Below are 16803 nucleotides of genomic sequence, written 5' to 3'. Positions count from 1 at the left end.
GGGGGGAGAGAGAGACTGACTAGGCCTATTAGGGTTTAACGTCCTCTGAGACCAACTGGTCTATATTGGGACAGGTCTTGGTAATACGCTGAAGATATGGTGTGATACTTTGATTCGAACAAGCCCGCTGTGGCTGTCTTCTTCGACACACCAGCATTGGGTTTGTCTCGTCAAAGTATCGAGATACGATCATGATAATCAGATACGAGAGATGATGCATGCGTGTCTTCGTGTTTTCCAAGCCCTGAGACCTTCGCTGTGAACGTGGGATCTTTTTCGTGCGCATGTGTGCACACGGGGGTGTTCGGACACCGAAGAGAGTCTGCACAAAGTTGACTCCGATAAATAAATCTCTCGCGGAACGTGGGGATCGAACCCACGCTGATTGCGACCAACTGGCTACAAAGCCAGCGCGCTACCAACTGAGCTACGTCCCCGCCCAGAGAGAGAGAGAGAGAGAGAGAGAGAGACAGCGAGAGAGACAGCGACAGAGAGAGGGGGTGGGGGGGGGGGGGGGGGGGGAGGCGCTGTTCAGATAAAACGGTCTGATGAATATGCAAGAGAAGTATTGATTATTTCCCTTCTGGGCTGTCTGTGTGTGTGAGTGAGTTTAACAGTAACACTGACAAATTCAGCAATGCCTGGCGTAACGCCGGATCATTTGGGCACACATATGATTGGCTGCTCTGTTTCCCGGGGGAGAAGCCCTGACTTATTAAACAATCCTATTCATTTCCCTAGATACTTGTTGATCTTCTCTTGTGATTAAATACTACGAAATTCTCTATGCTTCAATAAGGACACCGAAAGTTTAATTTTTACATTTAGTCAAGTTTTGATGACCACTTCTCTTATTATGTCAATGTGCTTAGGTGAACCGCATAAAAAGTAGTAATAGTTTTGGGTGATAAAGTGGCGCAAATGCAACAATACTTTCTTGTAGATCCCCTCTTCTCTGTTCAATTTAGATTAATTCAACCAACACGATATTCTCTATACTATTTCACTGTCTACTACACTGAGTGATCAACCAACACGCTATTCTCTATACTATTTCACTGTCTACTACACTGAGTGATCAACCAACACGCTATTCTCTATACTATTTCACTGTCTACTACACTGAGTGATCAACCAACACGCTATTCTCTATACTATTTCACTGTCTACTACACTGAGTGATCAACCAACACGCTATTCTCTATACTATTTCACTGTCTACTACACTGAGTGATCAACCAACACGCTATTCTCTATACTATTTCACTGTCTACTACACTGAGTGATCAACCAACACGCTATTCTCTATACTATTTCACTGTCTACTACACTGAGTGATCAACCAACACGCTATTCTCTATACTATTTCACTGTCTACTACACTGAGTGATCAACCAACATGCTATTCTCTATACTACAGGCAAATCCAGCTAACTCACAAACGGTTAAGTCAAAAATTCGCTTAGCACACAAAGAAATTCTGGTCCGGAATTATCCCTCTTTATCTATGTGTACAAAGTACCCTGAGCTCGAAATGGGATTTCTCTTACGTAAGTCGAAAGACGGATAGCACACAACAGAAAGTCAGTCCCAAAGACAAAGTTTACTCTATATTTACTACAGCAACTCGAAACACGAAACTTGGCGTCTCACACTAGCGCATTGTGTAACCTTATTCCCTGAACTTCTCTACACGGACGCCACACCGACTGACCAGTCGGCACGCAATAAAGTATGAACTGAAGTTAGGAGGGGGCGAGGAGTAAGGAGGGGGCGAGGAGTAAGGAGAATTATCCAACTCCAAGAAAACATTCTAAAAAAAGTGGGGAAGTGGTGACAAGGCAGTGAACGTACTCACCATGCACTGACATCATACGAAAGCAGCCACACAAACACAGCACAGAGGCAGAGGCAGGTACTAGGTGTGCAGATGCTTTGTGAGAATAAGCGTTGAAAACCAGTTTGAATAAAACAAGAAGGGCAAAGCCCATACGACTCACATGCTTGACCTTGACCTTTACATGACCTTGACCTTCAGGGTCAAGGTCAAATAACTAAACCTAGCAATGACATCATACACTAAGAACTGCTTTACACATTTTTCCTACCAAAATACATGTGACCTTGACCCAAGGTCAAGGTCATCCAAGGTCATGCAACACAAAGCTGTTAATTCAAGACATAGGAAGTACAATGGTGCTTATTGGCTCTTTCTACCTTGAGATATGGTCACTTTTAGTGGTTCACTACCTTATTTTGGTCACATTTCATAAGGGTCAAAGTGACCTTGACCTTGATCATATGTGACCAAATGTGTCTCATGATGAAAGCATAACATGTGCCCCACATAATTTTTAAGTTTGAAACAGTTATCTTCCATAGTTCAGGGTCAAGGTCACTTCAAAATATGTATACAATCCAACTTTGAAGAGCTCCTGTGACCTTGAACTTGAAGCAAGGTAAACCAAACTGGTATCAAAAGATGGGGCTTACTTTGCTTTATATATCATATATAGGTGAGGTATTCAATCTCAAAAACTTCAGAGAAAATGTAAAAAATGTGAAAAATAGCTGTTTTTTAGACAACATTTATGGCCCCTGCGACCTTGACCTTGAAGCAAGGTCAAGATGCTATGTATGTTTTTTGGGGCCTTGTCACCATTCACCATCTTGCCAAATTTGGTACTGATAGACTGAATAGTGTCCAAGAAATATCCAACGTTAAAGTTTTCCGGACGGCCGGACGGACGGACGTCCGGACGGACGGACGGACGGACGGACGGACGACTCGGGTGAGTACATAGACTCACTTTTGCTTCGCATGTGAGTCAAAAAACCAGCAGATAGAGCCGCATGTCATAATCATTCTTCTTGTCTGGCTTTATTGACTGCATGCCGATCTTGTGGCAGTGACTTTTCACTCTTCAGTCGGACTGTACACAAACCGCTCTCACTCTCCCTCACTGACTACCCTAAGCCCTGACAACTGATCCTTGGAAATTGTGTGGAAGAGTACACCTCTCTATTTCTCTCCAATGCTCTTCCTGCTGACTTCACAGTTCAGTGACACCGGACACCCCACTGAGTTTAGCCAGCCCCCCCCCCCCCCCCCTCTCTCTCTCTCTCTCTCTCCCCAGCCATGTACTGTTTGGTGCTGTGGCCAGAGAGGTGTCACCGGCTAATTGAGGCCAGCTGCACTGTTCACTCAGAGCAAAACTAGTTGACTGTGTCTAACTTTTGACAAAGCAACACAACTGAAGGGTTCACAGATTAGGTAACCGACTCACTGGTCAAGGCTGCAGGGAAACAAGAGTATCTTGTCAATGAAAGAGGTTACACACAGATACGCGATGCTGAGAACGGTGGCCGATTTTTCACTCTCTTTCTCGGAGGGCCTTCATCATTGCAGGGACTGCTGTAAAGAAATGCTTGCTCAGAAACTAACTCTTTTTGCATTGAAACATGCACCAGAACTGGTGGACACCATCGACAATGTCAAACATGAAATCGAAGTAGTTTGCTTGAGGAAACGGTCGTCAGCAACTCAAACTTCTCTGTTTTCTTTTTTTAAGAAAATCTGAGGTGACTTTCTTTGTGGCCCCGCCCCCTCCCTCTGTAAGGACCCCCCTCCATAAGGACCGATTTTTGTCAACATTTTCAAGGTCGCTAGAGAGGGGTTCCACTGTACTATGACCAAGTCGAAATTTCGGATAGGACACAATAACAATTCGGTCCCTTCAATTTCGTCTTATCCGGATTTGCCTGTATTTCACTGTCTACTACACTGAGTGATCAACCAACACGCTATTCTCTATACTATTTCACTGTCTACTACACTGAGTGATCAACCAACATGCTATTCTCTATACTATTTCACCGTCTACTACACTGAGTGATCAACCAACACGCTATTCTCTGTACTATTTCACTGTCTACTACACTGAGTGATCAACCAACACGCTATTCTCTGTACTATTTCACTGTCTACTACACTGAGTGATCAACCAACACGCTATTCTCTGTACTATTTCACTGTCTACTACACTGAGTGATCAACCAACACGCTATTCTCTGTACTATTTCACTGTCTACTACACTGAGTGATCAACCAACACGCTATTCTCTGTACTATTTCACTGTCTACTACACTGAGTGATCAACCAACACGCTATTCTCTGTACTATTTCACTGTCTACTACACTGCGTGATCAACCAACACGCTATTCTCTGTACTATTTCACTGTCTACTACACTGGGTGATCAACCAACACGCTATTCTCTGTACTATTTCACTGTCTACTACACTGAGTGATCAACCAACACGCTATTCTCTGTACTATTTCACTGTCTACTACACTGAGTGATCAACCAACACGCTATTCTCTGTACTATTTCACTGTCTACTACACTGAGTGATCAACCAACACGCTATTCTCTGTACTATTTCACTGTCTACTACACTGAGTGATCAACCAACACGCTATTTTCTATACTATTTCACTGTCCACTACACTGAGTGATCAACCAACACGCTATTCTCTATACTATTTCACTGTCTACTACACTGAGTGATCAACCAACACGCTATTCTCTATACTATTTCACTGTCTACTACACTGAGTGATCAACCAACACGCTATTCTCTATACTATTTCACTGTCTACTACACTGAGTGACACAATGCCAAAAACTGTACTGTCTTTGTTTTCCTCATTAGTTGTCTCCCCAACACACACTCTCTCTCTGTCTCTCTCTCTCTCTGTCTCTCTCTTTCTGTCTGTCTGTCTCTCTCTCTCTCTGTCTCTCTCTCACACATCCCCCTTACCCTCTCTCTCTTTCCTCCCCCGTCCCCACCCCCTGCCACGCCCACTGTCGTGATGCTGATAACGAGATCAAATGTCGTCTGCAACAATCAGGCTGCTAGTGCGTTTGAGTGTTTTATGCCCAGACACCTTTGTTCTTCTTGATGACTTGGCTTCTTGGCAAACTGATCCTTGCTTTGTGAGCTGGTCTCGGCTAGCCTGGCTGGTAATCGAGTTCTGACTCATTCCGCGATCATATGTTGCTGTGATGGCAGGTCAATCTGTTTTGTGGGCTTTAAATTGTTGGAGTGAGAGATAAGAGAGAGAGAGAGGTGGGAGGGAGGGAGAGAGAGAGAGAGAGAGAGAGAGAGAGAGAGAGAGAGGACGAGAGAGAAAGAGAGAGAGAGAGAGAGAGAGAGCGGGAGATAAGAGAGAGAGAGGACGAGATAGAGAGCGGGAGATAAGAGAGAGAGGACGAGAGAGAGAGAGAGAGAGCGGGAGATAAGAGAGAGAGGACGGGAGAGAGAGAGAGAGAGATGAGAGCGAGACAGAGATGAGAGAGAGAGATGAGAGCGAGACAGGGATGAGAGAGACAGAGAGATGAGAGAGAGAGAGATGAGAGAGAGAGAGATGAGAGCGAGACAGGGATGAGAGAGAGAGAGGGTGGGAGAGAGACAGAGAGATGAGAGAGAGAGAGGGATAGCGAGAGATAATAGAGAGAGAGAGGGCGGGAGAGAGAGACAGAGATGAGAGAGACAGAGATGAGACAGAGATAAACAGAAAGATTGGGGGAGGGGGGGAGAGAGAGAGAGAGAGAGAGGGGGGGGGGCGGGAGAGAAAGAGAAGTTGTATTAATGTACATGTACGTGCGTAAGTGTGCGATCACTCTCTCTCTCTCTCTCTCTCTCTCTCTCTCTCTCTCTCTCTCTCTCTCTCTCTCCCTGTGCGTGCGTGCGTGCGTCATCGTTAGTGCGTGCCTGCATGTGTGCGTGCACACGCGCGTTGTGTCCATACGCCCATGCTTAAAACGACACCAAGCCCTATCTGGTTTCAGGCATGCTGCTTGATGTTAGTTCAACCCTGAACTCCATGACTCACAATCAATACCTAATTATCAGCATCCCAAACCCCGTCCAGCTAATGAGTCTTCAGCACAGAAGCCTTGGATTACAAGCAGCAGAACAGACGGCAAGCTGGTAACAGACATATTGGGTGATGATTCTCCCGTCGTTGAGAGTAATAGGGATAAAGAGGTCCAGACCAGATATTCCCTGTGCAGTTATCAAGTCAAGTCAAGTCAAGTTTTATTCCGATAAAACCCCGTGAGGGTACATGGAAAATTAAAAAACACAATAAAAACACATTTCATTCAACACCAAATAAAAGGAACTAAAACAAAAAGAAATCAGGCTATGTACAGAAAAGGGAGTTGAGGGGTGAGGGAGAGCAAAAACAATACAAGAAACAATTCAACAATAATAATACTCTTCGTTCCCTCTTCTCTCCCTTTACAACAGACACGGCTTCTCGCCAAAATGTTTTGGTGTTAACATGTTCCCGTTCTATTCAAACAAATGATGAGTGCAGGCAAGATACATTTATGCCAATTTCAGACATATTCCTCTGGAGATATGTGAACCTATCAGTTATCTTTTTAGGTCTCAGTTCTTGACAGGTGGTAGAATAAAATTTGAGTAAGCGACTGTGTGTGTGTGTGTGTGTGTGTGTGTGTGTGTAAGAGAGAGAGAGAGAGAGAGAGAGAGAGAGAGAGAGAGAGAGAGAGAGAGAGAGAGAGAGAGAGAGAGAGAGAGAGAGAGAGAGAGAGAGAGCCACCCAGACAGACAGAGAGACAGGAAGATTACAGAGACTGTCAGAGTACTTTCTCCGCTAAATTCGATAACGCCGGCGACAAATATGCAGACTCCAGCCGTCATACACAATTACCAGCAAACATCTCGGACCGGCCTACCCAAAATTGTCATTTTCTCCGAAATACACCACAGCCCATAATCTCTGCCCAGGAACCCAAAGAACTAGTTCTGAGTTGCAAATTGGAGAAGACGGGTGTTCTATGAAGAAGAGGGGGCGGGGGTGTAGATTGGAGAGACAACCAGAAAATAAATAGACGCAAATGCGAGAAGATGGGTGTACCATGAAGAAGATGGGTGTACCATGAAGAAGATGGGTGTACCATGAAGAAGATGGGTGTACCATGAAGATGAGTGTACCATGAAGAAGAGGGAGACGGGAAAAAGAAGAGTACATAGGGGGTAGGGATTTGTGTTATTGGGGGGTGCAACTAAAAACAAACAAACACTGAATGCAAATGCGAGAAGATTGGTGTTTTTATGAAGAAGTAGAGAGAGAGAGAGAGAGAGAGAGAGAGAGAGAGAGAGAGAGAGAGAGAGAGAGAGAGAGAGAGAGAGCTAGAACAAAACTAGATGCAAATGCGAGAAGATTGGTGTTTCATGAAGGAGGGGGGAGGGGGGGGGGGATTTGGAGCAGGAGAGGGGAGGGCGAAGTTAAGGAGGGGGGGGGGGGGGGGAGATGAGAGAGGAGGTAACAGAAATGATTGGTGTCTGCGGTCCGTGATCAATTGTACAGCCAAGTTACAAAGGCGACTGGGTACCCTGGGGTTTGCAAAGCGCGCCCCGCAATGTTATTGATCCGTATTGCCCTCCTGACCTTATGATTGGAACCATGCCACCGCCGGTTAGTTATGATGGTCATAGACAACTGGTGATGTTGGTGTTTTCCTGCGATTTGGACATCGACAATGGGCTATTTCTCGGATCTGGCTTGTGCACGGGATAAGGCAGTATCTCCTCTTGGACACATACCACAAACTCAACAGTCTGAATGCTTCTAAAAAGAGTGGGACTTTTTTATGAATAAATATCTTAGAAGCCAAGGTGGCTGTATAGAAATTAATTCAATCAAAATTCTGAAATCTTTCTGTAAAGAGTCAAGATTTTTTTTTATGAATAAATATCTTAGAAGCCATGGTGGCTGTATAGAAATTAATTCAATCAAAATTCTGAAATCTATCTGTAAAGAGTCAAGATTTTTTTTATGAATAAATATTTTAGAAGCCATGGTGGCTGTATGGAAATTAATTCAATCACAATTCTGAAATCTTTCTGTAAAGAGTCAAGATTTTTTTTATGAATACATATCTTAGAAGCCAAGGTGGCTGTATAGAAATTAATTCAATCACAATTCTGAAATCTTTCTGTAAAGAGTCAAAAAAATTTTTATGAATAAATATCTTAGAAGCTATGGTGGCTGTATAGAAATTAATTCAATCACAATTCTGAAATCTTTCTGTAAAGAGTCAAGATTTTTTTTTATGAATAAATATCTTAGAAGCCAAGGTGGCTGTATAGAAATTAATTCAATCAAAATTCTGAAATCTTTCTGTAAAGAGTTAAGATTTTTTTTATGAATAAATATCTTAGAAGCCAAGGTGGCTGTATAGAAATTAATTCAATCACAATTCTGAAATCTTTCTGTAAAGAGTCAAGATTTTTTTTTATGAATAAATATCTTAGAAGCCAAGGTGGCTATATAGAAATTAATTCAATCAAAATTCTGAAATCTTTCTGCAAAGAGTCAAGATTTTTTTATGAATAAATATCTTAGAAGCCACTGTGGCTGTATAGGAATTAATTCAATAAAAATTCTGCACAGCAAGCAGTCAGGATGTTGATTTTTGATATGTGACCAAGTGGAGGGATGGTCTTATCCCATGTGACCAAGTGGAGGGATGGTCTTATCCCATGTGACCAAGTGGAGGGATGGTCTTATCCCATGTGACCAAGTGGAGGGATGGTCTTATCCCATGTGACCAAGTGGAGGGATGGTCTTATCCCATGTGACCAAGTGGAGGGATGGTCTTATCCCATGTGACCAAGTGGAGGGATGGTCTTATCCCATGTGACCAAGTGGAGGGATGGTCTTATCCCATGTGACCAAGTGGAGGGATGGTCTTATCCCATGTAAAAGCCTGGCCAGATGAGATGGTGAGCCGAATCGTTTACACCTGAAGGGCTTTAACCTTCAAGCATTTGAATCACTTTTGAAGGTCTAAACGCCCAGGGACCATTCTGTCGCTTCTTCAAAGACAGAACTGACACACCCACTCACCTACAATAGACAGAACTGACACACCCACTCACCTACAATAGACAGAACTGACACACCCACTCACCTACAATAGACAGAACTGACACACCCACTCACCTACAATAGACGATGTTGGGAAATAACTCTGTCGGGATTGTATGAGTTGTCAAAGAGTGAATACCCTTGGTTTCTCTCAGACAAATAAATGAACGAATATAAGAATGTTATGTCCTACAGGCACAAGGTTACACCTCTTAAGACTAGCCTGAAGGATATGATAAAAGGGCACGTGCTCCTGTCCACCTGTTTCTGTCACACCCCTCGCTAGTGATTGGCCCCTCCAATGTTTGTCCCAGTAAAAGCAAGGGTATTCACTCTTTCACAACCCATACAGCGTTATTTTCGGAATTTGTCTATTATGGCAATGTCAGCTGGTACTAATGGGCTGTCTGGGACCACAAGGGGGAGGATTTGTTTTCTGTGACCCTGGCTTTCTTCCCTTTATGGATTCGTTGCTTGCCTCCCTTGGTGGTAATATTTACCTCCCTTGTCTCTCGTGCAAATATTCAGCGCCGAAAGAAAGAAATGCGTGTGAGAAGCAGCTAGGACATAGTTATTGCTGGAGAGGTTATGATTCTGTCTGTATTCTAGGAGCCTCAATTTGCGACCGTAGTTAAAGTGTAATTTTTGTTCCTTTTTTTTTTAAAGCACTGAAAATACAGTTCTGCTCCCCAACCTAACAATAATACAAAAACCTACAAATAAAATTAATCCTCCAGGGAATAGTGAATTTTCATGAGAGTGAGCAAGAGAGAGAGAGAGAGAGAGAGAGAGAGAGAGAGAGAGAGAGAGAGAGAGAGAGAGAGAGAGAGAGAGAGAGTGTGTGTATGCATGTATGTGTGTTGGGGGGGGGGGTCGGATATGCCTATGCATGAGTGTGTCTCTGTGTATTATCTATTTGGCTGTGAAGGCAACTCATTCAGCTAAGTGCAACTGCAGGGTTCCTGCAGGGCAGAGCTGATACAATTCAATGAGTTTTCAAGGACATTTCCAGGACCAAATAAATGCTTTTCAAGGACATGATTTTCCTCAAATTAATGCAAAGCACCAAGCTTACCTTCAGTTTTTCAAGTCTGCAAACTATTAGTCATTCCGTAGTTGTTTCCCTTGCCAACTTCCGGGAAGGGAAGCAACTACGGGTGACTAGTAATAGTTAGTTCGTCTACTTTCGTTTTCACTCGATCTTTTATTCTCCCAAAATGTGTGTACTGTATTTGACGAAAAAAAGGGGGTTGCATTTTTTTGTAAAATAAGACAAGCTGCTGACAAAATGTATAGGCAACAATTTGGAAAAATCAAGTACTTTTCAATGACTATTTAACAAAACTCTATTTTCAAGCACTTTTCAAGGCCTGGAAAAGGTTTTCCAATTTTCAAGGAGTTTTCCAGGGTTCAAGGACTCTGTACGAACCCTGCAACTGTCCACAAATGATTCCATGACAACTTCCCCCGGTTCTGGCTGATTATAGTGATAGCAGACAACCATTTTCCTCAAACGATTTGGTTTTTGTTTGATCTGGAGTTTAGCTATCCTTGGGGGTTAGTTCCACCAAATTAACCAGTTGCACGCTTTGTGAAGCAGAGCTTTGGAATGGTTGAACTCCAGATGTGTTTGACCCGCTTTAATAGCTTGTTGAAGAATGAACGCCAATTTCAACAAAGAGAGGGAGAGAGAACAAAAATAGAGAGAGAGAGCGTGGTGACACGGGGGTGGGACATTGAAACCCATGGAAATCTGGGTCAGCACACCCTAGGCCCCACAATTGCAAGCTACTCACCAAGTTTGAGCTCAATCAGGCATGAAAACTGAAAGAAAAAAAATACTGAAAACAAAATTCGAAGGCGCATAGCGCCAAGTTTCGCAGGCGCATAGCGCCAAGTTCCGCAGGCGCAATGCGCCAAGACTTCTAGGGGGGTCCGGGGGCATGCCCCCCCGGAAATGTTTTTTCAAGGGTGCAATTTGGTGCAATCTGGGGCTATCTGAGCCTTAAAATTGGATTCAAACATGGCCCCAAAACTATTTTACTATAACTATGACTAGGAAAAAAAAAAAAAAAAAAAAAAAAAAAAATACGGTTTATTTTTTTCAAAAATACGGAAAATACGGAAAATACGGAGAATTTTCATGCCTGTCAATTGACCCCAGAGTACCAGAGATACAAGTCTACGGACAAACATCCAAACAGACACAGTAAAACCTAATAGCCGCTTTATACATAAAGGCGGCTAAGAGAAGACTGCTACTTTCTCTTGTTAACATATCTTTGGAATAATGAATCTGTCAGTAAAACTGTAAAAAAAAAAAAGAAGTTTAAATTTATTTTTATTTTTTATTTAGGCATCATCGATTTCACTTTTACGAGTTCAAATCTTTCTTTATTTCTTTATTTGGTGTTTAACGTCGTTTTCAACCACGAAGGTTATATCGCGACGGGGAAAGGGGGGGAGATGGGATAGAGCCACTTGTTAATTGTTTCTTGTTCACAAAAGCACTAATCAAAAAATTGCTCCACGGGCTTGCAACCTAGTACAATATATTACCTTACTGGGAGAATGCAAGTTTCCAGTACAAAGGACTTAACATTTCTTACATACTGCTTGACTAAAATCTTTATAAACATTGACTATATTCTATACAAGAAACACTTAACAAGGGTAAAAGGAGAAACAGAATCCGTTAGTCGCCTCTTATGCTGGGGAGCATCGGGTAAATTCTTCCCCATAACCCACGGGGGGTACGAGTTCAAATGGAAAGAATTTTGACTTCAATGTCAACTCTCTGCAATAAGATTTCTTCCATCTCTTCACAACACCACACCACGGACTTAGCTTCAATTCCAACATCAACCAGCTCAGATCCAAAACTCCAAACTGAATGAAGCAGACAGATCAGACAGTGCAACTCATTCAAACTTTAAGCCCTGAGGCAAACCTTGTCTCCACATTTTTCAAAGATGTTTATCTGTCTCAGCCAACAGCAAGGATAAAAGTTGGGAAAACAAAAAAACAGGGGGAGGTGTGTGTGTGGTGTGTGTGGTGTGTGTGTGTGTGGGGGGGGTGGATGGGGGTCTAAGCCGGGGGGCCTACTGAGACCCTTGGCTGGGCGAAGAGGGCATCACCACTGTTTGAGTCTAATCTGTATGGGACCAAGACCTCGAAAAATTACATTATTGAGTGATTTTTGACAAAATCTTCCTGTGTGCCAAGAAAAGCCAAGGAAAAAGAATAGGTAAACATCTTTATAAGTTTCTGCTGACTATTTTTTTCTAGTCTGAAAACTTATCCAGAATTTTCCAAATCCGTATTTGAGATGAAAACTTTAATTAATTTGCAGGAGTGTAATCCTCTCCACGGATCTTGTCCCTTTGCGAGACAGATTTTCAATTATAATGCCTAAAAATTCCACGGTTCTCTTCCATGTCATCCTTGTGTGAATGGCATTTCATCTGAGATAAGCCAAAAGCTGACACCTACAATTTCAAGCCCGGTGTCCATTCCACAGCACTGAAATTAACTGAGTATGGAATATTTATTTTTTAATCCTGTTTGATCTTGACTTTGGAACACTGTCTACTATCATGGTACAAAGGACCCCCCCCCCCCCCCCCCCCTTCTTTGAAGACCTAAACTCCTCCGAAAACGGCGTATGGCTGCCTAAATGGCGGGGTAAAAAACGGTCAGACACGTAAAATTCCACTCGGGCAAAAAACACGAGTGTAGGTGGGAGTTTCAGCCCACGAACGCAGAAGAAGAAGAAGAAGACCTAAACAAATATGAGAAAATCAGGTCTTAAAAAGTCATAAAATGAAGGTAAATTTACAAATATTATCAACAGAAAGTCTGGAAAACTCAGGGCTCCACGGTACTAATGCATGTAACTCATGTGGAGATCTTCTCTGCAGATTCTTCTGTCTATGTGTCAGAAAGTCCACAACTTAATTTGATATTCAGAAGGCTGGGTGTTCTGTGTGTGTGTGTGTGTGTGTGTGTGTGTGTGTGTGTGTGTGTGTGTGTGTTATAAAGAACATAGGAATGGGGTCGGGATGACACTGGGGGTGGTTGCAAATGGTGTTCATCACAGGACCACACACCAGGGCTGAAATGAATCGTGTATGTTCCTTGTATTGTGTTAATGAAAGATGTCTGGCCATGGATTCCTATTGATTTCTCACAGCTAATCGAAATAATCAAATATAACACCCCGCCCTCTATTAACCCACCACCACCACACAAACAGAATCCTCACCCCCGCCCCTCCTCTGTCACCTAGCAACCCCTTCTCTCGAATTTTTATTTTGTATATTTTGTAACGATGGAACAAGTCTTGTCTTGTTTTTGTTTGTTTTCCAGTCACACAACCGCCAAACAAACGCTGAAGAAGAAGTATTAATATTTCTGTAGCTAAGGTATGTAAAAAATTAAAAAAATTAAATGTGGATTAATTTACTGCTTATTCTACTACCCTCGTAAAATAGAGAATTATTTCTCTCTTTCTCTCTCTAGCTCTCTCCGACTCTCTCCCCCCTCTTTCTCTCCTTCCCTCCCTTTTTCGCCCCTTTACGGAATGTAAAAGTGAATATTTTTAATTTTTTAAATTTTTTTTTAAAGCGGATTACTGCTTATTCTACTACCCTCGTAAAATAAAGAATTATTTCTCTCTCTAGCTCTCTCTGATCCCCCCTCCCCCCTCTCTCTCTCCTTCCCCCCTTCTCTCCCTTCCTCCCCCCCCCCCCTCTTCTCTCTCTAATCCAACTCCTCTTCCCTTTTTGCTCAGTGGGCGTAGCAAAGGCGGGAAGACTGGATCAATACCGGTTCCTGTTTTTATGGCAACAGGAGCTGCTTTATGGCAACAGGAGCTGCTTTATGGCAACAGGAGCTGCTTTATGGCAACAGGAGCTGCGGTTGGCTTTAATGTGCCAGCACTCCCCATACTCTTGCCACTGGGTACATGTGGACTGTCAAATCTTCAGGGGTGGGACTGGGGTAGAAATACAGAGGAACCCCCCCCCCCCCCCCTTTTTAAGACCCCAAATTTAAGATTCCCTCCCAATTAAGACCCCCTTTTTTCTTCTTCTGCGTTCGTGGGCTGAAACTCCCACGTACACTTGTGTTTTTTGCACGAGTGGAATTTTACGTGTATGACCGTTTTTATCCCGCCATTTAGGCAGCCATACGCCGCTTTCGGGGGAAGCATGCTGGGTATTTTCGTGTTTCTATAACCCACCGAACTCTGACATGGATTACAGGATCTTTTTCGTTGCGCACTTGGTCTTGTGCTTGCGTGTACACATGGGGGTGTTAGGACACCGAGGAGAGTCTGCACACAAAGTTGACTCTGAGAAATAAATCTCTCGGCGAACGTGGGGACGAACTCACGCTGACAGCGGCCAACTAAATACAAATCCAGCGCTCTACCGACTGAGCTACATCCCCGCCCAGAACCCCTTTTTAAGACCCCCCTTTTAAGACCGAGTTTCACAGATTTTCTGTTCACAATCTCTGAAATTTCACCTCCATTTTCAGACTCCCTCCATTTTAAGACTCCCTCCATTTTAAGACTCCCTCCATTTTAAGATCGGATTTTCTCAAATGTTTGGAGGTCTTAAATAGGGAGAGGGGGGGGGGGGGGGGGGGGGGGGTTCCCACGGTAACCAGACATGCAGACACAGAGAGGCCCGAGCAATCCTTGTACTGACATGTCAGAACTGAAAAGACATTGGAGGTCAGCAACAACCTCCCTGTCCCAGACTGCAGAGGACACAGAGAGCAAACCAGACACTGACCTCGGGTCAAAAAGCAGTCAAATCCAGGATGGGGCGTTTGGAACAATGCAGTTATCGTTTGGATCATAAATTGTTGTAACCCACACATTACATAGAAGGCCGTACAAATTACAGAGAAGGCTGTGTCATAAATATATATTGTCCCCTCTTTAGATGCAGAAATCTAATTTTTTGCTAGGACTGTGTGTACACCACTGTCAAGCTGGGGCCCGGTAGCTCAGTTGGTAGAGCACTGGGCTTGTGATCGAAAGGTCGCAGGTTCGAATTCGGGCCGGGACGGACACGGGTCAACTTTATGTGCAGACCCAGAGACGGAAGCCATGTCCCACCCCCGTGTCATCACAATGGCACGTAAAAGACCTTGGTCATTCTGCCATAAGTGCAGGTGGCTGAATACACCTAAACACGCAGACACCTGGGTAGCGCGACTCCGTTGCTGCTAGCTTTCCACTGGGAGGAAGTGACCCGAATTTCCCAGCGATGGGACAATAAAGTAATGAAAATGAAAATGAAATGAAAAAAATGAAAATGAAAATCCATAGCAAATGTCAGCTCAATCAACTCATAAACACCAGCCATCTATGTGCAGACAGAAGGACAAAGAAACCAAGAAATTCCTCCGAGGTAGGAAAAACACCCCCGTCAAAGGGAAATAACCTTCTCAGTTGGTGGCAGTGAGAATGGTTATTTCCCTTTGACCATGAATATGTCCCTCTATAAGTCCTTGTATAATTTTAATCCACCAATAACTCCCTAACCGTGTGTTTGACTGGTCCCAATTTTTGTAAGGATCGTCTCAGGAATGTATAGAACCTGTTCACCAAGTTTGGTGACGATCGGTCCGTTCATTCTTGAGATCTATATGCGAACACAAACAAACAAACACATCGACCGAATCCTATACACACCCCTATACCGGGGGTGTAAAGACAGACAAACAGACACGATAAAACCAACACACACCCATTTAAAAACAGCTTACTGGAAGGAGGATCGGAGGGGGTGGGTGGGGGCTGAAGTTTAGTCATTTGCATAAGAAGGCCACTGAAGTTATAAATGTCTATATTTTAATCAATCAATAAATATGAGGCTTATATCGCGCTTATTCTGTGGGTACAGTTCTAAGCGCAGGGATTTATTTATATTTTTAATTTTTTAATTTTATGCAATTTATATCGCGCACATATTCAAGGCGCAGGGATTTATTTATGCCATGTGAGATGAAATTCTTTTACACAATACATCACGCATTCACATCGGCCAGCAGATCGCAGCCATATCGGCGCATATCCTACTTTTCACGGCCTATTATTCCAAGTCACACGAATATTTTGGTGGACATTTTTATCTATGCCTATTCAATTTTGCCAGGAAAGACCCTTTTGTCAATCGTGGGATCTTTAACGTGCACACCCCAATGTAGTGTACACGAAGGGATCTCGGTTTTTCGTCTCATCTGAAAGACTAGCACTTGAACCCACCACCTAGGTTTGGAAAGGGGGGGGAGAAAATTGCTAACGCCCTGACCCAGGGTCGAACTCGCAACCTCTCGCTTCCGAGCGCAAGTGCGTTACCACTCGGCCACCCAGTCCTGCCATATTTAGGGTGGATATGCAAACAGATTCCCTCCCTGGATGTTACCACCACCACCACCACCAACACCAACACCAACACCAACAACATGATGGAAAAAGTAAAGGCAGAAAAAGCAAATGACACACAAGAAAACAAATACACAACAACACCAACACGATGATGGAAAAAGTAAAAGCAGAAAATACAGAAAAAAAACCACTCCTTACCTTCAGCCCAATCTTAGCCGCAGACGGCATCTTTGCCGCCTTGCGAACTTCCGTGCCAGGGGAGATCAGTCCGTCAGGGGAGGGAATCTCCTGCTCTCCTGGGGCAGCAACTGGGGCTGGTGGTGTGTTTAGTTTGCTGGGAACGATGCGTTTTGGAGGAACGGGCGGTTTGGGACGTCTCAAAAGCTACACACGGCAGGCAGGCAGGCAGGCAGGCAGGCAGGCAGGCAC

At 43.6% G+C, this 16803-nt stretch overlaps 1 protein-coding gene across 13 annotated transcripts in view; it reads right to left on the bottom strand.

Moving 5' to 3' along the window:
• LOC138980426 (protein scribble homolog) overlaps positions 1–16803 on the bottom strand; it is a 142762-nt gene that overhangs the window by 33358 nt on the left and 92601 nt on the right. For all 13 annotated transcript variants that reach the window (XM_070353294.1, XM_070353303.1, XM_070353307.1 and 10 more), the window contains one exon: positions 16573–16758. In XM_070353294.1, the coding sequence (XP_070209395.1) occupies positions 16573–16758 (186 nt within the window). The remainder of the gene's footprint in view (positions 1–16572; positions 16759–16803) is intronic.

The sequence above is a fragment of the Littorina saxatilis genome, linkage group LG11 (assembly GCF_037325665.1).
Source record: "Littorina saxatilis isolate snail1 linkage group LG11, US_GU_Lsax_2.0, whole genome shotgun sequence".
Classification (NCBI taxonomy): Eukaryota; Metazoa; Mollusca; class Gastropoda; order Littorinimorpha; family Littorinidae; genus Littorina; species Littorina saxatilis.
The sequence above is the reverse complement of the archived record's forward strand: the minus strand, read 5'-3'. Positions and strand labels throughout refer to the sequence as shown.